Below are 25821 nucleotides of genomic sequence, written 5' to 3'. Positions count from 1 at the left end.
TGATGTTTATATGCAGTATACTTGTTTTCCGATGCATCCATCAAAACATCGTGGTGCAATGGGTAGATGTGAGCGTTGATTTAATACATTCAATTAGAATGTGGGGTTCACATCCTATTTATCCTTTTTTCCGCCAGTTTATTAAATAAAGGTGAAATAAATAAATAAACGGGTATTATTTAGGATCCCGAAGACAAAAGATTATCATAGGTTACACAAAAAGTTTTATTTGAACTATAGGAAGAAACTACATTTTCAACCGTAGCCAGGATTTTATATTGTGCCTATGCTAGTGTCTGATCCCAAATCGCTGCACCTACCTGCACTAACGTTGATGTATTAGAAGATTTAAAAATCTAAATAAATTGGTAAATAAGGTGTCCAGTAGAGGTCGGTGTATGACAGAAACATTGTATTGAAGAAATTCCGTGGGATCAATAATTTTGCAAATCATGGTTCGAAAAAGCACACTAGCTCAGTGTTTGAAACGAACAACTTTACAAAAGATGGTGGTTACATGGCATGATTTAGGATGTTCATTTTTTTTTTAACTGAGCAGCCTATGCTTATCTAAACTCAGAATGTAAAAGTTAGAAATACAATGTAGCTAGTTTAATCTTGTGCTATTAGAAGTCGACTGACTTGCGCTGCTCTACAGGCTGAGCCACCTGTCAGGCGAGAAAAGCAGAAGAATATCTAGAGTAAGTCTAAGTACTGTCCAGCATAGGTCGTTGTTTTGGAAGCTACAGTTTTTTACCTCATTTATCACGGGGTAACTGCTTGTCAACTTTGCCTTTACATATTAACAAACTTTGGATACATCATTTAATAATTATCAATAAAAACTACTATAGTTGTTTCATTTACAATCACTGTTCTCAAAAATGAAAAGTCTCGAGATTCGATACTGTGTTTTGGTTTTAGGATAGATTAATTTGCCATTTGGCTGTACGCCCTGAACTATCTTTCACCTGCTAAAACTGAATTATCTAGACAAAATTCAAAGATTCTTGAAAGCCCCCAGCAGAGCTGGAATGAGATCGGCACTCTCATGCCTTCTTCAGAGCAACTGAAAACTCGAACATCTCCGACGTTCAAAATAACTGGGAACTCTGGGGGAAAATATGAGCTCCGACTGGAAATCCAAGTCGAGAACTTGGGCCTCTTTCTACAGCTCCGACCTGAAGATCACTGACGTCCTGATTAGACTGTGTTTTTTTTCTTCCCTTCTCTGAGTTCCCAGTGGTCTTGAAAGCACCATCAGTTCCGATTTCCGACACCTGTCAGATGGTACTGTGACGTCCGAAGCTTCGAACGTCATCTTCACGTGGTATTGTTACTTTGACGCAAGCATTGAAACGTTGTCGAATCAGTAGTGCTTTGAAAACTGCATCGGAGCTTCTGTATTAATCATCCCGTCACTACCTTCTGAGATCTCCAGACCCTCCTCACACCCCTCTTCCTTCACCAGCAGCACCTCTAGACCCTCCTGGAAGAGAAAGGTGATACAAATTACACAGACATACACTACCCTAAGGTACATACACAGATAATACACGGACATTGCAAAAATCTGAAACTTTCTGTCCAAAAATGATGCTGAAAAATTTATCCATGCTTTTGTTACTTCTAGGTTAGACTACTGCAATGCTCTACTTTCCGGCTACCCGGATAAAGCACTAAATAAACTTCAGTTAGTGCTAAATACGGCTGCTAGAATCCTGACTAGAACTAAAAAAATTGATCATTTTACTCCAGTGCTAGCCTCCCTACACTGGCTTCCTGTCAAGGCAAGGGCTGATTTCAAGGTTTTACTGCTAACCTACTAAGCCTTACATGGGCTTGCTCCTACCTATCTCTCTGATTTGGTCCTGCCGTACATACCTACACGTATGCTATGGTCACAAGACGCAGGCCTCCTAATCGTCCCTAGAATTTCTAAGCAAACAGCTGGAGGTAGGGCTTTCTCCTATAGAGCAAAATTTTTATGGAATGGTCTGCCTACCCATGTGTGAGACGCAAACTCGGTCTCAACCTTTAAGTCTTTACTGAAGACTCATCTCTTCAGTGGGTCATATGATTGAGTGTAGTCTGGCCCAGGGGTGTGAAGGTGAACGGAAAGGCTCTGGAGCAACGAACCGCCCTTGCTGTCTCTGCCTGGCCGGTTCCACTCTTTCCACTGGGATTCTCTGCCTAACCATATTACAGGGGCTGAGTCACTGGCTTACTGGTGCTCTTTCATGACGTCCCTAGGAGGGGTGCGTCACTTGAGTGGGTTGAGTCACTGATGTGATCTTCCTGTCTGGGTTGGCGCCCCCCCCCCCTTGGGTTGTGCCGTGGTAGAAATCTTTGTGGGCTATACTCGGCCTTGTCTCAGGATGGTAAGTTGGTGGTTGAAGATATCCCTCTAGTGGTGTGGGGGCTGTGCTTTGGCAAAGTGGGTGGGGTTATATCCTTCCTGTTTGGCCCTGTCTGGGGGTGTCATCGGATGGGGCCACAGTGCCTCCTGACCCCTCCTGTCTCAGCCTCCAGTATTTATGCTGCAGTAGTTTATGTGTTGGGGGCTAGGGTCAGTTTGTTATATCTGGAGTACTTCTCCTGTCTTATTCTGTGTCCTGTGTGAATTTAAGTATGCTCTCTCTAATTCTCTCTTTCTCTCAGAGGACCTGAGCCCTAGGACCATGCCTCAGGACTACCTGGCATGATGACTCCTTGCTGTCCCCAGTCCACCTGGTTGTGCTGCTGCTCCAGTTTCAACTGTTCTGCCTGTGATTATTATGATTTGACCATGCTGGTTATTTATTTATGAACATTTGAACATCTTGGCCATGTTCTGTTATAATCTCCACCCGGCACAGCCAGAAGAGGACTGGCCACCCCTCATAGCCTGGTTCCTCTCTAGGTTTCTTCCTAGGTTCTGGCCTTTCTAGGGAGTTTTTCCTAGCCACCGTGCTTCTACACCTGCATTGCTTGCTGTTTGGGGTTTTAGGCTGGGTTTCTGTACAGCACTTTGAGATATCAGCTGATGTATGAAGGGCTATATAAATACATTTGATTTGATAAAACACACTTTCAACATGGAGTATTAACCCATCCTCACTACATTTGAGTCCTATACTCTAGTCACAGAATGACTTCATTGTTGTTAAACCCATCATGGTGGAAAAATGTTGTGGGTAAAAATAACTTATAAATCAAGTCATCAGACAAACCTGACTAAACTATTTTGACATGTACAGTAGGTGTTTGTTAGTGTGTGGGTATGTGTAGGTATATTTAGTAAGTCTAATGGTTATAAAGTGCTGTTGGGTGTATGCAGAATAGGGTGAGATCCGAAGTGATATATACTAAAGAGTCTCAATGAAAGTCTTAGAATGAAAAGTCCCATTTTGTGTTTATTAAACATAAACAAGTGTTAAATACACCATATGAAAACCACACATATCTCTGTGTGCTTAGCAGACATCTCAGCTTGGATGTCAGCCCACCACCTCAAGCTCAACCTCGACATGACATAACTGCTCTTTCTCCCGGGGAAGGTCTGCCCACTCCAAGACTTCTCCATCATGGTTGACATCTCCACTGTGTCCCCCTACCAGAGTGCAAAGACCCTTGGCGTGACCTTGGACAACACCCTGTCATTCTCTGCAAACATCAAAGCAGTGACTTTCCTGCAGGTTCATGCTCTACAACAGTAGAGTACGACCCTTCCTCACACAGGAAGTGGTGCCGGTCCTAATCCAGGCTCTTGTCATCTCCAGTCTAGACTACTGCAACTTTCTGTTGGATGGGCTCCCTGCTTGTGCCATCAAACCCCTGCAACTTATCCAGAATGCTGCACCCCGCCTGGTGTTCAACCTTCCCAAAGTGTTCAACTGCTCTTTGGCACACTACTGGCTTCCAGTCGAAGCTCACATCCACGACAAGACCATGGTGCTTGCCTACAGAGCAGCAAGGGGAACTGCCCCTCCCTACCTTCAGGCTATGCTCAAACCCAACACCCCAACCCAAGCACTATGTTCTGCCTCCTCAGGTCTCTTGGCCGTCCCACCCCTACAGGGTACAGCCCCCACTCAGCCCAGTCAAAGCGCTTCTCTGTCCTGGCACCCAAATGGTAGAACCAGCTTCCCACTGATGTTAAGACAGAAGAGCCCCCCCCCCCACGCTAAGTCTGTTATGTCACATTTTGAAAAAAAGTACACTGAATGCGGGATTGCGTTGACTCCCACCATGCCTTCATTTTGATACAGCGCATCAATTTCTTGGATTATCAGCTGTTATCAAACACATGAGTCGGAAAACATTACTGAATTCTACTAGATCAAATGCCAAAATGAATATGCAGTTTAAGTATGAAGTACGCTAGTATGGGTATTCGGACACGGCCACTGCCTGGCTGCAATATTCTACACAGGAATATTCAACACTGAAATCTGTTACTCTTCTAATTCTAAATCGGAATGTATCTTTGTCTTCAATGCAAGGTTTGATCTAAACTCAGAAGCTATCAAGTGGAATGGTTACTTTCTACGTTATATAGTGAAATGTTTTTTCTGCTGGTGTATCCTGAGGTAGCTCCTATGATAACCTCTTCCCGCAGTGCTCACAGGCAAACGGCCTTTCTCCCATGTGCATCTTCAGCTGGTTCTGGTGGGGGAAAAGTATTTCCAAACTAGTGGCAGCTGTACATTTTCTTCCCCGTGTGGACCCTCTGGTGCCTCTTCAGGCTGGACGAGTGGGAGAAGCTCATGTGACACTGGGGACAGCTGAAGGGTTTCTCACCTGAGTGGACCCTCTGGTGGCTCTTCAGGTTCCAAGCCTGGGAGAAGCACATGTGACACTGGGTACAGCTGAAGGGTTTCACCCCTATGTGGACCCTCTGGTGGATCTTCAGGTTGCCAGACTGTGTGAAGCGCATGTGACACTGGGTACAGCTGAAGGGTTTCTCCCCTGTGTGGACCCTCTGGTGTCTCTTCAGGGTGCCAGCCTGGGTGAAGCGCATGTGACACTGGGTACAACTGAATAATTTCTCCCCTGTATGGACCCTCTGGTGGATCTCCACCTTCTGGGGGCAGCTGAAGCCTTTCTTACAGAACATGCAGAGGAACCGTTTCTCTTTACTGTTGCCTGATGTTGCTCCCCCCCCTCGAGTCTTGGACCTTACATCCTTTGAATTCAATACCTGATCGAAAAGGACACAGCCGTGTGAATTGGAAGGTGCCATCGATGTGGACTCTGGGTCTGAATCCCTGAACGCGTGTAAAGGGGAGTGGGTTGCGATATTTGGATTTGGCTCTAAGCTTTCCCTGTAGTCTAAGAAGTCACTAGTGTTGCCCTGTGACTGTCCTTCTCCTAAGTGAGTATCGTCTGCATTCCATGTCAGAGGAGGGTCGCCCTCCCCCTTCACAGTCACCTGATCTACAACCAGACCCTCCCCTTTCTTATCTAGGGACCCTTCAGAGTATATACTACTGCTGTACTGGTTCCAGTCCCCTCTCATTGGATTAGTCTGTGTATCTAAGCCCACAGGCATGTCATCAGGTATCATCTCTGTCTCTGTAGTGTATGAATAGGACGGATCATTGCTATTCTGTAACGTGTCACTTGAGTCCTGATGGGACAGAACCTTCCTCGGGCTCCCGTAAAGTAAATACTCAGAGTGGCGACCAGGAGGACTGCCCAGTTGCTCCAGCACTGTTAAAGTCGTAGTGTCCGTCTCTGACTTTAGGACAGCATTCAGCGTTCCACTGACGTCCGTGATGCTGTGTCGGGTCTTGGGCAGCGCTGGTGTGGTGGTGAGGTCCTCCATGGCTAAAGGGGGTGCCACTCCAGACGCTGCACCATCCTGGATGTCTCTGCTGTGCCGTGGATCCTCTCCTTCAGACCTCTCCAGCTTGACCCCAGGACCTGCAGCCTCTGCAGACTGAGACAAGAAGAGGGGAGGTCATTACCGGTACATGAGTAGAATTAGATAACAATGTCATAGGGAAGTCTCACAAGCTCCCTTATGGCAGATAAATAAGGATGTACATGTAAGCAAGTGAATAGCTGAGGGGAGCCTTTCTGAAATAAACTGTCCACATTTGATGTACTGTAATTTGTTACACTATGACACTAACCTCTTTCACGATAACATGCTGGGGTGAGGTTCCACTCCCCTCATCTATAGCTATGGGTTGGTCATCTCTCCACGCGTTGTGTCCCACTGGCTTCATAAAGCTCCTGTGGCCTTCACCTAAAAGAGTGATTGGGGGGAAAAGGGATGGTGAAATTAGGTACTGTCAATGCGCAACTCTATATTGTACACTACTGACACTGTCTACATTTGGCAAAGAGGATGTAAGGTAACACTTCTTATTGATATACTATTTATTGGTGGATTGATTATGCTCCTTGCATCACATTCGTTTAATTGAGCATGACAATAGGAAATTCAGCAAATCAAGAATCTGCTTAGAATATGGTATTGTGTCTTTGTGCAAGAAGAATTTGTTCTTAATTGACCTGCCTGGTAAAATACATAAAAATGTACAAGATAGTTAAGTATTCAGGTGAAGTATTGCATACTATCCAAACACTGACCAACACATCTGAACACATGTGCAGAGGGGAACAGGGCGAAATGCCCCACAGCCTCGGCCTTCGGCAAAATAAAAATGTACCTCTTGCCATTCCTCTGTATCGGTCGAGGATCTTGACACTACTGGGACGAGTAGCTAGGGCGCGCTCTCGCGCTGTCTTCTCTGCGCGCTCCCGTGCCACTTTCAGTTCTGTCCGCAATGTCCTGTTTTCTTTCTGGCTTTTAGTTATTTCCAAACAAAACACTGCATAGTCGTCGTCGACGAGTTTACAGATCTCTGCCACAGCTGCATTCGCTAGCACCTCCATAATGGAGGCTATTTGAGTGTGAAAAACCATACGTTTAGCCATTGTTAGCAGCTACTAGCTAGCTTTACTTAAATAACATCTATCAACCAAATCCAGTCTCCAACGCGAATTAAATACTACCTGGGGTATGTGATTCTTTGCAGATAAATTAGTCATATGTTGAGTTCCAGGGTGTTAATAAACGTCAAAATAGCAACAATCAAAAACACTAACGTACAAAATTGTTCTTGATTTAATGTTCACTTCCGTTAACACTGACGAAAAAGGATCTAATTGGTCGGCGTCATAGCTCAAATGGTGTGGTTAAATGAAAAAAAGAATGCGCGCTGTTCTTTGAATTACGGTACTTATCAAATCTCCTATTCATGATCGGTATCTATCTTTCAAGCTTAGAGCCGACTTGTTTAGAAAGAATAGTGTGTTAGCAAGAATACAGAAGAACATATTAGAAATATTTTATTCCATCTACATCACCCCAGTAAGGTAAATACTCAACTGTCCTTGTTCTAGCCTAGGTTTACTGTCTCTCTAAAAACAGGTATTTACACAAGCCTGTTTCAAATGACAAGTTAATGAGGGATATGTGGTTAATTACCCTCTTAGCCCTAGTGTTAGATGGGTACCTTTTGTGGTGAACGCCCATCCTGACCCTGTCTGCATTCATGGGGTAACCATGAGGTAGCTAAGGAAGGCTAGACCCAGGTCCAGGCCTTCTACCAACCCAGTCCCCAGGCATTAAACAAGACCCTGAAGGAGAAGACAGACTTGCTGATAGACTACCACCAGGGGGATCTCCCACCACTATGTGAAGGCTGAAGCCCAGGGTGACCTGCTCTGTTTATCATGGATACTGTGGTGTTTGTATCATAGAGATAGACCCTCCTGTTCCTGCACTGAGACTGTGAAGAGAAGGGTCTGGGCTGCAGACTGGATCCCTGACTGGAGCCTCTGTCTCTCTGATGACCACCAGGACTGAAGTTATTCAGTCCACCTGTCCACTGGTTGTGTTCTGTGTAGTGGTGGAGTCTCTGTCCCTCGTGGTTCGTTCCCGGTTTCTACTCTGGAATAAACAGCGACGGCTCCTGATCCAAGGTCCTGATCTGGGGCCATGGTTGTGACCAGCTGCTTCAGAGGTCCAGTCTCTCCTACCAGCAACACTGGATCCTAATGGACTGCAGACTGTGTAAACACAAATTTTACAGAAGAGCATATAAAGGTTTATATAAGAAATTCTTTGCTGTACAAACAAAAACATGATATTATAAAATGTTAACCACAGTTAAGCCCACCTCTAACACCATGATTTGAGTACCTAACAATATGGGGCCATTGGAGGTAATTATTTTTTAAATGTCCTTACGTGAATGAAGTATAATGTTTTGCTCGACTGTGACAAGGGAAACTCAGTCCCTGCAATGATACAAAAATAACCAAGTCAGTCAGCACAGAGTGTGGGAAATGTGGGGGCCAAGCAGGCTACACGTAGCCAGCTACAGTATGTGTGTGGAAAACATTTAATCACAGGTAATGTATTATATGGAGCTATACACCTTTAATGCTAGTCCATAACTCCATTGTGTTTGACAGCCAATCAGTATCACTCTTGAGGTTTAAGGTCAAGGGGATATGTGTATTAATAGTGTTATTAATAGTGTTAATAGTTACCATGCTTCAGTCCATGTAATTGCAGATGACATGATTATTGCAGCAGCCACCAAAGAAGAGCATGACCACATTCTACAGCAGGTGATGGGCAGAGCTATCCCTCTGAATATGAAGTTCTATGCTGACAAGATGTAATACATGGTGAGTGAAGTGCATGGGACACATCAGCGCAGACAACTCCAAGGTGACTGCAGTCGCACAGATGCCCCCACCAGAATACAGAGTTTACTGGGTATGACACGTTTCCTAACCCAGTATATCCAAGATGAAGCCACGCTCACTGCACCACTCAGAATGCTCCTCAGGGAGGACATGGCAGGGCAGTGGCACACAGAACAACAAGCAGCACTGGAGAGTGTTAATCGTTACTATTCTTCAGATATAAAGCTAAAAGTAATAGTACTTCAGTCCCCACTGTCAAGTTTATTTTACAGTGCCACCTAGAGCACGAGTGTTAAGACGTTTAACGTTAGTATAGTCCATTTGTTACTCCACTCACTCACTACTTGTATCTGTTAGTTTTGCGTTGTTGGTATTTGCTAGTTTAATGGTCCAGTCGGTAGGTAGGATTCACTCACTCACATGGCTGGTATCACCGTCATGAAAAGGGGCATGAGGGAATCCCTACAATATTTGGTTTTTCTAAGTAGTGAGAACACTCTGGAGCAGACAATGTTGAAAAGTAATTTTTAGACATACTTTTCTTAAATGTAGTTTTGCAATTCACTAAAACAAGCAGACAATATTTGCATTTGTACCTGGGTAACCACAGGTTGTTTTCCCTACAGGCAGGCATTCTATCTAATACTGACTGGAACTATACGCTATACATGGGCCGAATGGCCTCTCTCCTGTTTGGATCTTCAGGTGCCTCTTCAGCTGGTGCTGGTGGGAGAACCTCTTCTCACACTGGGGGCAGCTGTAGGGTTTCTCCCCTGTGTAAGAAATCCTATGTCGCCTCTTTAGGTTGAACGAGTGTGAGAAACTGGCCGGGAACAGGTGGCAGCCAAACACTTGTCTATTAATGTTCTGTGGGGACCCCAGGAAGAGTAACTGCTGATTTTGCAACAGCTAATGGGGATGCTAATAAAATACCAAATACCACAGCTGGTTGTAGAAGTTGTCCAAAGAGAGAGCCTAATGTTGCAGAAACTTGGTTCAGGATCTCTGGAGGTATTTCAGCATTCCCTGGCCGTTCAATCAAATGTCAAATGTTCTGTTATATAACAATCCAAAATTGTAGCCTATACAATGACAATGTAGATTTCTAAATGAAAACATGTACATCATGCATGTTTTTGTTTACATTTACAAAGCTCATATCTCCCTCTGATTGTATGATTATCTTTTGTGTTAATGATTTAAAGTAAATATTTCTCATCAATGATCAACACTGGATGAATTTAATAAATAGCTAGGTTTAGCCTAAAACATTGGAAACATAATATATGTTTTAATGACCAGTCTTTTATCAACATTTGGTTTTTCTTGTATTTCCACAAGTGTATTTCTTAGAAAACAACAATGATTGGGTTTAGATCTTCTGTTAAATCTGTGTTTCCATTATTTTGTGAAAGTGACTAGAGTAAGCAAGTTCAATGGTAGAAATGATGGCTATGCTTCTTACTGGACATATGGTTGAAGTGGTCAGTTGGTTTTGAGATCTGATTTGGCCTATTAAATTAATTAACACATTATTGGTGAGTGAAAAGAGCAGTTTCCAACAATGGTTTTCACACATACTGTAGACAGTATGTAGGCCTAATAGTACACAACAATAATACATCACTAATAGTTACTTTCCAGGTAATGACCCGCAGCTAATCAGTGTCTTCCTCCTCTTTAATCAAGCCCACATACACACAGGTGCAACTCAAATCATTAGTATTGTAACATTAGTAAGGCTATATAGTTATTCATATCTGTCTACTTCAGTGGTCACCAACCAGTCAATCGCCAAACATTTCTGTAAAAAACAACAACGATAAAGGCGATAAAGTTCCTTTAAAAACATTTTTTTTATTAGTCTCGGGCTGTTGTTGGTAGGTGCAGACAATTCAGCTGCCCTGCGCGCCGGGTAGGCAAACTTTTGCCTATTCATGTGTCTGAAGCTACAAACTCTGCCTTTCCCGTGGGCCTGGAGAGGAATTCAAGTGCACTATTTATTTATATATATATTTTTTTTATTTAACCAGATAGGCTAGTTGAGAACAAGTTCTCATTTACAACTGCGATCTGGCCAAGATAAAGCAAAGCAGTGCAACACAAACAACAACACAGAGTTACACATGGAATAAACAAACATAGTCAATAATACAATGGAAAAAGTCTATATACATACAGTGTGTGCAAATGAGGTAGGATAAGGGAGGTAAGACAATAAATAGGCCATAGTGGCAAAATAATTACAATAAAGCAATTAAACACTGGAGTGATAGATGCATAGAAGATGAGTGTGCAAGTAGAGATACTTGGGTGCAAAGGAGCAAAATTAATAACAGTATGGGAATGAGGTAGTTGGTCTATTTACAGATGGGCTATGTACAGGTGCAGTGATCTGTGAGCTGCTCTGACAGCTGATGCTTAAAGTTAGTGAGTGAGACATGAGTCTCCAGCTTCAGTGATTTTTGCAGTTCGTTCCAGTCATTGGCAGCAGAGAAATGGAAGGAAAGGCGGCCAAAGAAGGAATTGGCATTGGACAGTGCTATGCCTCCGCTTGTCAATCAGATTGATCAGATGACCGAGTCTGCAGTAACTTAGGAGGCATAAAAGAAAGCTAAGGCAAAATTGATGCTGTGAGATTTCAAAACGTTTAAAACCATGACTAGAGAGAGACTGTCAACGAATAAAGCAAAGACCTGCTGTTTTTATGAGTGAGTCACGTGCTAATGGCAAAGCCCTGTCTACGGTCATCTCGTCACGCAGACAGCTTTGGCTCTTACAGACAAAGATGTTGGCCTCCGTGAAGAAACCCTTTATGGAGCTCCCCATCTCACCAGGCCAAGTTTTTTTGGGGGGGTGTGGAGACCATTTTGGACCAAATGGCGAAGCTGCGGAAAGACAAAGAGACCATGCAGTCTTTCATGGGTCCCCCCTGCCCCGCGTTACCCTACCCAGAGACCATTGAAGCTCTCCCCTACCTTGTGAGTCCGCTTGGGCCCTCCCCCAAGCCAGCCACACCCTGATCAGCCACGTCAACAGGCTCTGGGTCAGCAGTGGCGCCACCACCAGCACAGGCAGCGGCATAACAAGCACCATCCCTCTGCTCCGAAGAAGGACGTGCCCCCTCAGTCTTCCTGATGGGTGTGGCCCCGGCATCAGCCGCTTCTCCCATGCCCATCGGGCAAAGTGGGAGCTTGTGGAGTCCTCCTTGGTGCTGGATACAGTACTAGACGGGTACAAACTGCAGTTCCGTTGCCGGCCACCACCTTTCAGAGAAGTTTGGTCAACTACAACAGCCAACCCACTGAAAAGAGAAGCTCTCCAACTGTAGATTACCTCCCTGCTGGTAAATCTAAGCATCAGAACACCACAGTGGGTTCAATGGAGTATATTTCCTAGTCACCAAGAGGGATGCCGGCTTTCGCCCCATCCTGGAATTGATGTCTCTCAACCGGTGCTTGAAAACCCTGCCCTTCAAGATGTTATCAGCCCAGGCCAGTGGTTCACCACTGTCAACCTAAATTATGTTTCCTTCCATGTACCGATCCACCCGGCTCACAGGACGTTCCTGCACTTTGCATTCAACGGCATAGCGTACAAGTACCAAGTGTTACCTTTCAGCCTCTCCCTGGCACCAAGAACATTCACAAAATGCATGGATGCCGCTCTAGCACCGCTAACCGCTATCACAAGGGATGATTGTACTAAATTACCTAGACGATTGGCTAATCTGTGCTCAGTCACAAGAACAGGCAGCAGCAGTCACGACATCTCTCCTGAAGCACATCTCAGAGCTAGTCCTCAGGTTGAACACATAAAAAAAGCCACCTGGTCCCCATACACACTGTGACCATCGTGGGCATGAGGATCGACTCGTCTCTAATGAGGGCTCACCTCACTAAAGTGTGAGTCCAGAAAATAGTAGATCAGCTCAATCCTTTTGTTCAAGACCAGAAGGTGACTTCGTCAGTGTCAGAGACTGATGGATCTCTTCTCCGTAACCTCTCTTTTTACCCCACTGGGCCTTCTGCACTTGAGAACCCTGCAGAGGTGGTGCAATGCTCAAGGTTTACGTCCCAAGGAACACAGGTATTGTCGCCTGACTGTGTCCAAGGAATGCACGCGAGCACTGGCAAGATGCCGATCCCTGAAATTCCTTTCGGGCGGGATATGCTTGTGCAGAGTCCATTGGAGGGAACTGAGGGGGAGGACAGCCAGCGGGACTTGGAGCCCCAGCTGATCCAAACTCCACATCAACATGCTGGAGTTGAGAGCAGTCCAACTAGCTCTGCTCAACTTACTCCCACAACTGAGGGACATACGTGCTGGTACAGACAGACAGCACCACAGCGGTAGTGTACCTAAACCACCAAGGGGTTCTGGGTTCCATCCGCCTCCACCAGATGGTACATACTCTTCTGCTGTGTTCACAGAAGAATCTGGCCTCACTCAGAGCTGTACACCTCTCAGTGAAGCTGAACATTGTGGTATCCGAATTCTTCCCGCCTGCAGCTGTGGGCCTGGCCACTGAACACCGAATATGGTCTGGTTTAGATCTTGAGCCCTCTGTTGTTAACATCTTACAGAGTGCCAGAGCCCACTCCACCACGTCAACCTATGACACAAGGTGGCGCGTGTTCTGCCAGTGGTTTGGGGAGCCGGGGGTTGCTCCAGAATCTTGCGGCATAAGAACTGTATTCTTGAGGTGTTTGTTAGATGCTGGCAGGGCTACATTTACATTTAAGGTATACACAGCAGCCATTTCAGCATGTCATAATGAAAAGCAGGATGGCCTCTTGGTAGCCACCGGCTCATGACTAAGTTTCTTAAGGGTGTGCTACAGTTTCAGGATCCATTCATCTGCCATATAGCTCTACGCCCTGAGCTATCTTTCCACCTACTAAGAATGTGAAATATCTAGACTAAGATTTTTTTTTAAGGCTGCCAACAGAGGTCTGCGTTCACATGCTAGTCGGAACTTAGAAACTCGGAAATTGACACGGCACGCATATAACTACAGCCAGTTGGCAAGTCAGAAATGTCAGTTTCCTAGATCTGACTAGCACCTCAACGCGGCACCAGTTCCAACACCTGTCAGATAGTAGTGTGACGTCCGAAGCTTCGATTATCATCATCACGTGGTTTTGCCACTTTGATACAAGCATCGATACGTTGTGTCGAATCAGTAGTGCTTTGAAAACTGCATCGGAGTATCAGAGCATAGTATCAATCATTCCATCCCCAGACCCTCCTCATAGCCCTCCTCCTTCACCAGCAGCACATCTGGACCCTCCTCCTCCTGGAAGAGACAGGTGATACAGATTACACAGACATACACTACCCTAAGGTACGTACACACACACAGATAATAAACACACTTTCAACATGGAGTATTATTAACCCATCCTCACTACATTTGAGTCCTATACTGTAGTTACCAAATTACTTAATGGTGGTTAAACCCATCATGGTGGACATAAATATGTTGTGTGTAAAAAGAACAGATAAGTCAAAAGTCATCATCACACAAACTATTTTGACGTGTACGGTTGTTGTTTGTTAGTGTGTGGGTATGTGTAGGTATACAGTGCATTCGGAAAGTATTCAGACACCTTGACTTTTTCCATATTTTGTTATGTTACAGCTTTATTCTGAAATGTATGAAATACTTTTTTCCCTCATCAATCTACACACAATACACCATAATGGCCAAGCAAAAAGTGGTTTAGAAATTTTAGCTGATGTATTAAAATTTAAAAAAAGAAATACTTAGTTACATAAGTATTCAGACAGTTTGCAATGAGACTTGAAATTGAGCTTAGGTGCATCCTGCCAAAAGTGCTTCAACAAACTGAGAAAAGTGTCTGAATACTTATGTAAATGTGTCATTTCCTGTTTTATTGAATTTTTTTAATACTTTAGCAAAAATTTCAAAAAACCTGTTTTTGCTTTGTCATCATGGGGTTTTGTGTGTAGATTGAATGGGGGGGGGGGGAACAATGATCTATTTTAGAATAAGGCTGTAACATAACAAAATATGGAAAAAGTCAAGAGGTCTGAATACATTCCAAATGCACTGTATTTCGTGTGTACAGTAAGTGTACAGTATATAGGTATAAAGCACTGTTGGGTGTATGCAGAATAGGGTGAGATAAGATGTGATGTATACTAAAGAGTCTCAATGAAAGTCTTAGAATGAAAAGTCCCATTTTATGTTTATTAAATACAACATATATGAAAAACCACACATACACACGCATCTCTGTGTGTCTGGCAGAAATCTCAACTTGGATGTCGGCCCACCACCTCAAACTCAACAAGATGTTGATGCTCTTCCTGCTGTGGAAAGCCTGCCCGCTCCAAGACCTCTCCATCATGGTTGACATCTCCACTGTGTCCCCCTCCCAGACTGCAAAGAACCTTGGAGTGACCCTGGAAAACACCCTGTCATTTTCGGCAAAAATCAAAGCAGTGACTCACTCCAGCCGGTAGAGTATGACCCTTCCTCAGACAGGAAGCGGCGCAGGTTCTAATCCAGGCGCTTGTCATCTCCATTCTAGACCACTGGGAGGGAGGGGGGGGGTTGGGAAACCCTGGTCTAGTCTACAGCAACTCTCTGTTGACTAGGTTCCCTGTTTGTTCCGACCAAAACCACCACCCCTGTAGATGTGCATGAGGAGCTAGCTAACGTTAGCGAAGCTAACACCATTGCGGATCCAGGCACAATGGACCTGGTGATTCAAAAGATGACTGATAACATTACTAAAGTGATAGATGTTAAGATAAGAACGGTCTTGGAAGCAATAGCAGGCCATTCAGCTGAAATACAGAGCGTTGTGAAACGTGTTGTTGAGGCGGAAGGAAGAATTGCTGCAGTGGAAACGTCAACTACATCTCTGGACGCTAAGATAAAAGCACTTGAGAAACAGGTGCGCGAAATGGCGGAGCACATTGACGACTTGGATAATCGAGGACGCAGATGCAATATTCATCTTGTGGGACTCCCGGAAAATTCTGAAGGGACACGTTCAGTAAAATTTTGAGGAATGGATCCCTGGCTACCTACAAATGGACACTAAGGCTGGTCGTGTGAAGCTGGACAGAGCCCATCGCTCTCAAGCACCGATACCCGGTCCCAACCAGCGCCCACGACCAGTGGTAATAAAGTTCCACAACTTCACCGACAAGCAGCGCGTCATGGATGCGGCTAGAAACATCGGCTCTGATGATAGTCAACTTAAAAGTCCAAAGGTCTCATTCTTCAATGATTATTCCACTGCGGTTGTACGAAGACGCAAAGCGTTTGATGAGGCGAAGGCTCGACTCAGGAGAATGAAGATGGACTACGCACTGTTGTACCCGGCCACATTGAAGATTATGGTCAACGGATCGCCTAAAAAGCTCTACACACCTGAAGAGGCTGCTGCGTTTATTGACTCTCTCTGGTAAATAACTTTAAGCTGCACCTCCGCAGCATTGGATAACGTTTTTATTTTTGGTTGAATCTGATCATGAAACAGTGCTGTGAGTCCTCATGTACTCCGGTTCAGTAATATTCGTATCTTTATTATTTTTCTTGCTAAAGTAATGGCCACTATAGCTCAGGCTGAGATATGTGTGAATCCATATTGGTGCCCAGGCTTGGTTTTAGGTGGAAGAGCCTCAATCTTCTTCTATTGATTTTCTTTTCCATACATATAAAGGATGAGGCTATTGAGCGGCAATGCGGACTTAAGAGTCTACATTGGAGAGTTGAAATCTCCTGCATGTTAGCTAGTGGGAAAACCCCCCTTTGGATCTTTACATGTTTAATTTTGGGGTTTAGTATAGTTCGAGTTCAGGGCTCATATCGTTTGTTTATGCTCGGTGAGATAGAGGAGAGTTCAACACATGGAAAAAGGTACCAGCCCACTTTTACAGTAGGATCCAGTCTGGATATTGAATGGTCAAGACACAATGGCAGGTAACAGACTGCGTGTATGTACATGGAACATTAGAGGGAGCCATAACCCCATTAAAAGGAAGAAGGTACTGTCTTTTTTGAAAAAAGAAAATATTCATATTGCCCTGTTGCAAGAAACTCATTTGGATGATAAGGAGCACCTGACATTACAACAAGGGGGTTTGGTCAAGTGTTTTTCTCATCATTTACATCCAGAAGTAGAGGTGTAGCAATTCTGGTGAAAAAGAACTTACCACTTAAGGTCTTGAATTGTGTGAAAGATACATTTGTTCGCTTTGTTATAATTAATGGTACTTTACAAGGGCAGAACATTTCCATAATGAATATTTACTTCCCCCCTGCTCACCCCCCTGATTTCCTCACTAAGGCATTTCTAGACTTTTCAGAATTAAACTCGGACACTGCAGTGGTTCGAGGAGATTTTAACTGCTTGTTGAACCCCCTTATTGATAAGTTTCCAAGCGGTATAGCTTCACTCTCTCCACAAGCTAAGTCACTTAAAGCTATTTGTGATGATCTGGGGTATGCGGATGTCTGGAGAGCTTTTCATCCCTCCAACAGAGTTCACTTTTTTCTCTGCACCTCATGGATGTCAGACTAGAATAGATTACCTTTTTATGCCCAGGACGTCTTTGCAGTCTGTTTTATCCGCTAGGATAGGAAGCATATTCATATCTGATCATGCTGGGGTGATCCTGGTCATAAAACTCAACGGGGCATTCAATCGGTCAAGACATTGGAGGTTGAATACAACCATTCTTAAAGACCATACATTCACATCATATTTTATTACAGAGTTTAAAGCATTTTTCTCTATTAACTCTCAATCAAAAGATAACCCCTCGCTCCTTTGGGAGACCGTATGCCAGGGGTCTGATTATAGACGGAAAAAGCGTGAAAAGCAAAAAATGTTAGAGGGTGAATTAGGAACTAAAGAGAAGGACTACATTAAAACTCCCACTCCTGCCCTATTAAAGGAAATATCAGTCATTAGATCAACGTTATACTCTCTCCTAATACAGGACGCTGAAAAGAAAATGAGATTTGTCAGGCAAAAGCTATATGAACAAGGCGATAAGCCAGGAAAGTACTTGGCATACCTAGCTAAAAAGAGAGCTGACTCTCAGTCAATTGCTACTATTACTGATTCTGATGGTAATTTATTTTAATATAAATGATTGATAAGTGACTCATTTAAGAAATGTTATACAAATGTTTGCCTCAGAACTGCCAAAGGATGCACCCAAATTAATGGAGAACTTCTTTTGTAAGATTGAGCTCCCTACTATCTCCGAAGAACAGAGGTCTCTCCTTAATGCCCCTATTACCAAGGAAGAGATCATGTTCGCAATTAAGAAACTGCAAAATGGCAAGGCCCAAGGACCAGACGGGTTTTGTAGTGAGTTCTATAAAGAGTTCCATGGCCTGATCCTTGAGCCATTGCGTGATATGTTTAACCACTCATTTTCAAATGACCAGCTCCCTCAAACACCGAGAGAAGCCAACATTTCACTTATTCTCAAAAAGGGAAAATGTCCAGTCTTGTTCCTCGTACAGACCAATTTCCCTTCTGAATGTGGATAGAAAATTGCTTTCTAAAATTCTAGCCACAAGATTAGAGGACTCACTGCCACTAATTGTGAAAGGAGACCAAACTGGCTTCATTAAGGGCTGTAAGTCATGCAACAATGTCAGGCGGCTTCTTAATGTAATTCAAGCCTACCAACAAAGTGCTATGGATGGTCTTGTGCTCTTCCTAGATGCTGAGAAAGCATTTGATCGTGTGGAGTGGTCTTAACTATTATTTGCTCTAAATAAATATGGTCTAGGGGACAACTTTATAAAATGGGTGAAAGCTTTATATGATGATCCCCAGGCTGCTGTCCTTACTTATGGGCTGAGGTCAAATAGCTTCTCTATACACAGAGGTACCAGACAGGGCTGTCCTTTATCCCCTCTCCTCTTTGCACTCGTTATGGAACCACTGGCCGAGGCCATCAGGGTAACGCCTGCTATACAGGGGCTGCTCATTGGTGATGTTCACCATAAAATAAGCTTGTATGCTGATGATGTCCTGATATTCATCTCTAGTCCCGAGACTTCAATTACATCTCTTATTAATATTATTGAATTATTCAGCGAATTCTCAGGCTACAAGATTAACCTAACTAAGTCAGAGACTATGCCACTTGGTAGCCTACACTCTGTACCTAATACTTCTCCCCCCTCCCTTTTAAATGGTCTCCCTCAGGTTTCATGTATCTGGGTATATTTGTAACTCCTAAATTCCAGCAAATGTACAAAGCCAATTTTGTTCCCTTGTTTGATACAATAAGACAGGATCTGGAGCGCTGGAACTCTCTCCCGATTTCTTGGTTGGGTAGAATATCCCTCTTGAAAATGAACGTTTTACCTAGACTACTTTACCCAATCCAAATGATCCCAGTATTACTCTCCAATAAGGTAATAAAGGATGTAAATGGATGGCTAAGTTCCTTTTATATGGAGTAAACGCAAGCCAAGACTTAAGATGGCAATATCGCAGCTGCCAAGTTCTATGGGCGGCTTGGACCTGCCCAATATCAGGTTCTATCAATGGTGTGCCCACCTTTGTTATATTTCTGACTGGATCACAAATGATGACTCCTCTATTTGGTTAGACATTGAGACTTCTATTTCAAAATACCCCTTACAGGATCTTTTATTTTTCAGAAGCTTCAAGTCTGTAGAAGATCACTGCAATAATCCCGTTACACTTAACACACTCAAAGTATGGAGGTCAGTTCAACGCTTCCTGGGAAGGTCTAAACTAACCTCTGCTCTTACCCCAATTCTTAACAACCCAGATTTCAGTCCAGGATTGCTGGATGCTGGCTTTAACTTTTGGCTTAATACGGGCATACGCAGGCTAAATGACTTATTTGCTTATAAGATTTTGTCATTTGAGCAGATGGTCGAGAAATATCGACTCCCAAAGCAGGACTTTTTCCGCTTCCTACAAGTAAGACATTATATTCTGAAGAGCACCACCTTAATTGGTAACCCTGATGTGTCTGTCATTGAAAGAATGCTTTTTTTCCCCATAAAGGAAAATGTCTAAGTCTGTTTTATGATACTTTAAGGTCCTTTTCTGCTGTCAACACACAGAGGGTGAAACAAGTGTGGGAGAAAGAATTGTCTGTTACTATTGACGAAGAGATGTGGGAGGACATTTGGAGATATGCAAAAACAATATCTATATGTAATTGTACTAGAGCAATCCAATTAAGAATAATACACAGATTGCATATATCCCCAAATCGCAGACATGCTTTTAGCCCCACTTCCTCTTCCCCTCAGTGTCTTAAATGCAAAACTGATACATGCACCCTAACACATTGTTTATGGTCATGTACCAAAATACAAAGATACTGGTCTGGTGTTCTGCAAGAAATTGAAAAGATCCTAGGGGTTGATCTAGAATTGGACCCAGTTTCTTTACTGTTAGGTCTCCCTAGTAGGCATGTTACTTCTGTGGGTAAAAGGAGGCTTTACAACATCCTTACCTTCGCAGCGAGGAAAAACATCCTTTTACAGTGGATTAGTGATAAGGTTCCTTCTATTACAGATTGGCATAAGATACTATTTGAATGGGTGCCTCTGGAATATCTGACATGTACATTGCATTCTAAAACAGACCAGTTCTACAAAGTATGGGAACCTTATCTAAATTACCTAGAACCTGAGGTATCAGCTATTATGCTGCAAGGATTCTCTTAGAATGGCGGGGATCTATGCATTTCAGAACTACACTGTACGTTCCATGTGTGGAACCTAACTTCTTGGTTTAAACTGAGCATTTGTTTAATTTCTGTTTGTAAGTTTGTTTAAAATGTATGTATTGAGAGACGCAATGATGGGGATGGGGTGAGAGAAGCATCGAGCGGGAAAAGGAAAATGGTGTACATATGTATGGGTGTGTGTGGTATGTATGCATGTGTGTGTATGTATGTGTGTACATGCATGTGTGTGTGTGTGTGTATGTATATATATATATATGCGTAAGTGAGTGCTGTTTTTTTTTGTGTGTTTTGTCTCTGTTGTTGTATCTCTTAATATGGGTGAATTGTGAAATTCCAATAAAAATACTGTTACAAAATGCCGCAGCACACCTGGTGTTCAACCTTCCTAAACTCTTCCATGTCACCCCACTCCTCAGCATACTCCACTGGCTTCCAGTCAAAGCTTGCATCAACTACAAGACCATGGTGCTTGCCTACAGAGCAGCAAGGGGAACTGCCCTTTCCTACCTTCAGGCTATGCTCAAACCCAACACCCAAACCTGAGCATTCTGTTCTGCCTCCTCTTGTCTCTTGGCCGTCCCACCCCTATGAGGGATCAGCCCCCACTCAGACCAGTCAAAGCTCTTCTCTGTCCTGGCACTCCAATGGTGGAACCAGCTTCCCCCTGAAGTTAAGACAGAAGAGTCCCTGCCCGAACGTTGCTGATAAGTACTTTAGTGAGGAAAAATGTACTTGCTACGACTGTGTTGTGGTTGTCTCACCCAGCTTTCTTAAGATGAATGCAAAAATGGTAAGATTTTGGATAACCGCATCTGCTAAAATGACCCCAAAAAGTCTCAACAAAAAATCTGCATGAACTTGACAAACTGCATTATTTTTCTCATTGAAAAGTGTCTTGGGGAAAAAAATCAAGTAGTTGAATGGAAGTAATGAAATAGGCATTTGTGAACATCATATAGCCTACACAGTACAAACACGATATGTAACAGACTTTTTAGGCTTATATATTCCTTAAATCACACAATGCCTGTGTCCAAATACCCATAGTAGCCTACTAAATAGTATGCTGAAAAATACAATTCTATAGTATATGAAATGTTGAAAATAGTACACTGAATGCATAATCTATTGTGTGATTACGTAGACTCCCGCCATTCATTCATTTTGGTACAGAGCATTCATTTATCTGATGATCAGCTGTTGTCAAACACGTGAGTGGGAAAAGGTGAGTGAATTCTACTAGATCCAATGCCGAAATTAGTATGCAGTTTAAGTATGTCGTACGCTAGTATGGGTATTTGGACACGGCCACTGTCTCAATGCAATATTCTACACAGGAATATTCAACACTGAAATATGTTACTCTTGTTATTCCAAATGAAAATCTATCTGTCTTTAATGCAGGGTTTGATCTAAATGTCAGAAGCTATCGAGTGGAATGGTTACTTTCTATATTATACAGTCAAATGTTTTTTCTGCTTATGTATCCTGAGGTAGCTCCTCTCTGGGAACCTCTTCCCGCAGTGCATACAGGCAAACGACCTTTCTCCAGTGTGAAACTTCAAGTGCATCATCAGCTGGTTCTGGTGGGAGAACGTCTTCCCACACTAGGGGCCGCTGAATTGTTTCTTCCCTGTGTGGATCCTCTGGTGTCTCTTCAGGCTGGATGAGTGGGAGAAGAGCATGTGACACTGGGTACAGCTGTAAGGTTTCTCCCCTGTGTGGACCCTCTGGTGGATCTTCAGGTTCCAAGCCAGGGAGAAGCGCATGTGACACTGGGTACAGCTGAAGGGTTTCACCCCTATGTGGACCCTCTGGTGGATCTCCACCTTCTGAGGGCAGTTGAAGCCTTTGTTACAGAACATGCAGAAGAACCGTTTCTCCTTATTAACGCCTGATGTTGCTCCCCCTCCCTGGGCCAGGGCTCTAGTCTTGTCGTTTGAGTTCAATACCTGATCGATAAGGGCATGGTTGTGTGAATCGGAAGGTGCCATAGACGTGGACACTGGGTCGCGTTCCTTGAGCGTGTGTAAAGGGGAGTGGGTTGCAATATTTGGATTTGGCTCTAAGCTTTCCCTGTAGTCTAAGAAGTCACTCTTGTTTTCCTGAGAGTGTCCTTCTCCTAAGTGAGTCTGGTCTGCATTCCATGTCAGAAGAGCATCACCCTCCACTTTCACAGTCACCTCATCTATGACCAGACCCTCCCCTTTCTTATCTAGACACATTTCAGAGTAGACACTACTATTGTACCGGTTCCAGTCCCCTCTCATTGAATTAGTCTGTGTATCTAAGCCCACAGGCATGTCACCAGGTATCATCTCTGTAGCGTATGAACAGGACGGATCATTGCCAGTCTGTAACGCATCACCTGAGTCCTGATGGAACAGAGCCGTCCTTGGGCTCCCGTAACCTAAATACTCTGTGCGGGGAGCAGGAGGACAGCCCCTTCGCTCCAGCACCGTTAAAGTCTCAGTGTCTGTCTCTGACTTGAGGACGGTGTTCAGCGTTCCACTGACCTCCGTCATGCTGCATTGGGCCCTGGGCAGTGCTGGGGCGAGGGTGGGGTCCTCCGTGGCTACAGCAAGCACTCCGGTCTGGATGTCTCTGCTGTGCGGTGGGTCCTCCTTTCCTTCATACATTTCCAGCTTGAACCCAGGACCTGCAGCCTCTGCATCTGCAGACTGACACAAGAAGAGACATTATTACAGGTACATGAGTAGAATTAGATAACAATGTCATAGGGAAGTCTCACAAGCTCCCTTATGGCAGATAAATCAGGATGTACATGTAAGCAAGTGAATAGCTGAGGGGAGCCTTTGAAACAAACGGGCCACATTTGATTTATTGTAATTTTTTTTATGTTACACTATTACACTAACCGCTTTCACGATAACATGCTGGGTGGAGGTTCCACTGCCCTCATCTATAGCTATTGGTTGGTCATCTCTCCACACGTTGTGTCCTACTGGCTTCACAAAGCTCCTGTGGCCTCCAGTGAGATGTCCTTCACCTAAGACAGTGATTGGGGGAAAAGAGGTAGTTAAATTAGGTACTGTCCATGCTTAACGCTATATTGTACACTATTGACAATATCTACAATTGGCAAGGAGGATCGAAGGTAACACTTATCATAACATCTAGATATACAATTTATTGATGGATTGATTATGTTCCATGCATCAGATTATTTTTAATTTATTATGACGATAGGAAATTCAGTAAATCAAGAATCTGATTAGAATATAGTATTGTGTCTTTGTGCAAGAAGAATTTGTTCTTAATTGACCTGCTCGGTAAAATAAAGGTAAAATAAAATAATTATGCAAGATGGGGAAGTATTGCATACTATACAAAAACTGACCAAGAACCAATTCTGGGTAACCCATCTGAACACAAGCACAGAGGGGAACGGGGCGACAGGCCCCACAGCAAAATCAAAATGTACCTCTTGCCATTCCTCTGTATCGGTCGAGGATTTTGACACTACTGGGACGACTAGCTAGGGCGCGCTCTCGAGTTGTCCTCTCTGCGCGCTCCCGTGCCACCTTCAGTTCAAGTAGCTGTAGTTTCCTCTGCAATGTCCTATTTTCTTTCTGGCTTTGAGTTATTTCCAAACGAAACACTGCGTAGTCGTCGTCGACGAGTTTACAGATCTCTGCCACGGCTGCATTCGCTAGCACCTCCATAATGGAGGCTATTTGAGTGTGAAAAACCATACATTTAGCCATTGTTAGCAGCTAAGTTACCTAGCATTACTATCTGCCAACCAAGTTCTGTCTCCAACGCGAATTATATACTACCTGGGTGTACGTATGTGAGGCTATGCAGTTAAATTAGTCATATTCTGAGTTCCAGGGTGTTAATAAACGTCTAAATAACAACAATAAAAACACTAAGGTACGAAAGTGTTGTTGGTCAATGTTCACTTCCGTTTACGCTGAAGAGAACGGATCTAATTGGTCGGCGTCATGGCTCAAAATGGCGTCTTTAAATGAAAAACGTATGCGCGCTGTTCTTTGAATTACGTTACTGCTTATTACATGACACATCAAATCTCATATTCATGGTCAGTATCTTTCAAGCTGAGAGCAGACTTGTTTAGAAAGTACAGTGTGTTAACAGGAATAGAGTAGAAAATAATATAATTACTTTATTCCATCTACATCACCTCAGTAAGGTAAATATTAATATTAACACCCAACATCAGCGGTATTTATAGAGCCACTGAACAAGCTGATTGACACGTGTGTTTATCTGTTGTTCATTAAAAAAACGAGATTCCAGTCTTAGAGGTGTGTTTCCTCGCCGATTCCGCATTTGGTTAATGATTAGCCCCCATGAAACACTGTAGACGCAGGATCCTATTTCACTTCCTCAAAATCCCCATAATGAATATAACTAAGATAACTAAAATCTTCAATTCATTTTGATGTTTTTGCCGTTGGGGGTTTTAGTTGCACAATTTTACATCTAAGGAGCTGATGGGCAGGTCTGTCTCACTGTTTATGCTATTGGATAGAGCGCAGCCACTGCAGATGTTCACCCCATGTTAGTGAGCAAATGGACATTGTCAAATCAAAACCCAACCTTCATTTACCCGTTGTGATGCACGGATGTTCCAAACTCCGTTTTAGAAGAGACTGATTTTATGACCAAAATCATTTGTAGTTTCTGACCCGTTTCAAAGGGATTCGTTGCTTTTTAAAGGCTGTCGCTCTTTAACTCTTACTCTATGAGGACCCGGAGCCTGCTGGTTTTCTGTTCTACCTGATAATTAATTGCACGCACTTGGTGTCCCAGGTCTAAATTTGTCCCTGATTTAGAGGGTAACAATGACAAAGTACATTGGAACTGGCTTCGAGGTCCAGACTTGAGTTTGAAGGCCCTATATTATGTTCTGTATATGTACAGTCACCTCCATAATTATTATCACCCTTGATGAAGATTAATCATTCAAATATTGAGCTACAGAGCCTTCAGAAAGTATTCACAGTCCTTGACTTTTTACACATTATGTGTTACAAAGTGGGATTCAAATGGATAATTATCATTATTTGTCAACGATCTCACAAAATACTCGGTCAAAGTGGGATAAAAATGCAAACTTTTTAAATAAATAGAAGATAAACAATAATATATCTTGATTAGATAAGTATTCAACCCCCTGAGTCAATGCATTGTAGAATCACCTTTGGCAGCGTTTACAGCTGTGAGTCTTTCTGGGTAAGTCTAAGAACTTTGCACACCTGGATTGTACAATATTTGCTCATTATTGTTTTTTAAATTCTTCAAGCTCTGTCAAGTTGGTTGTTGATCATTGCTATATAGCCATTTTCAAGTATTTTCAAGCTGATATAAGTC

General features: G+C 43.4%; 2 protein-coding genes across 3 annotated transcripts; both read right to left on the bottom strand.

The window, feature by feature from the left end:
• Positions 1 to 394: 394 nt before the first annotated feature.
• On the bottom strand, positions 395 to 7383 carry LOC109901252 (zinc finger protein 184). Of its 2 annotated transcripts, XM_031836607.1 has the most exons (4): positions 6663 to 7383; positions 6120 to 6235; positions 4783 to 5923; positions 395 to 1489 (listed from the first exon to the last, which is right to left on the bottom strand). In XM_031836607.1, exons 1-4 carry the CDS (start codon positions 6928 to 6930, stop codon positions 1449 to 1451), a joined length of 1566 nt encoding a protein of 521 aa, XP_031692467.1. In that variant the 5' UTR covers positions 6931 to 7383; the 3' UTR covers positions 395 to 1448. The 2 variants fall into 2 exon arrangements, with proteins under 2 accessions (XP_031692467.1, XP_020352886.1); XM_020497297.2 differs by lacking the exon at positions 395 to 1489 and having other exon boundaries at positions 3378 to 5923; positions 6663 to 7381.
• Positions 7384 to 14911: 7528 nt separating this feature from the next.
• LOC109901264 (zinc finger protein 329-like) lies at positions 14912 to 24429 on the bottom strand. The gene is made up of 3 exons (XM_020497312.2): positions 23906 to 24429; positions 23340 to 23470; positions 14912 to 23141 (listed from the first exon to the last, which is right to left on the bottom strand). Exons 1-3 carry the CDS (start codon positions 24186 to 24188, stop codon positions 22068 to 22070), a joined length of 1488 nt encoding a protein of 495 aa, XP_020352901.2. The 5' UTR covers positions 24189 to 24429; the 3' UTR covers positions 14912 to 22067.
• Between the last annotated feature and the right edge of the window lie 1392 nt (positions 24430 to 25821).

This window comes from Oncorhynchus kisutch, linkage group LG12 (assembly GCF_002021735.2).
Source record: "Oncorhynchus kisutch isolate 150728-3 linkage group LG12, Okis_V2, whole genome shotgun sequence".
In the NCBI taxonomy this organism is placed as follows: domain Eukaryota; kingdom Metazoa; phylum Chordata; class Actinopteri; order Salmoniformes; family Salmonidae; genus Oncorhynchus; species Oncorhynchus kisutch.
The sequence above is the reverse complement of the archived record's forward strand: the minus strand, read 5'-3'. Positions and strand labels throughout refer to the sequence as shown.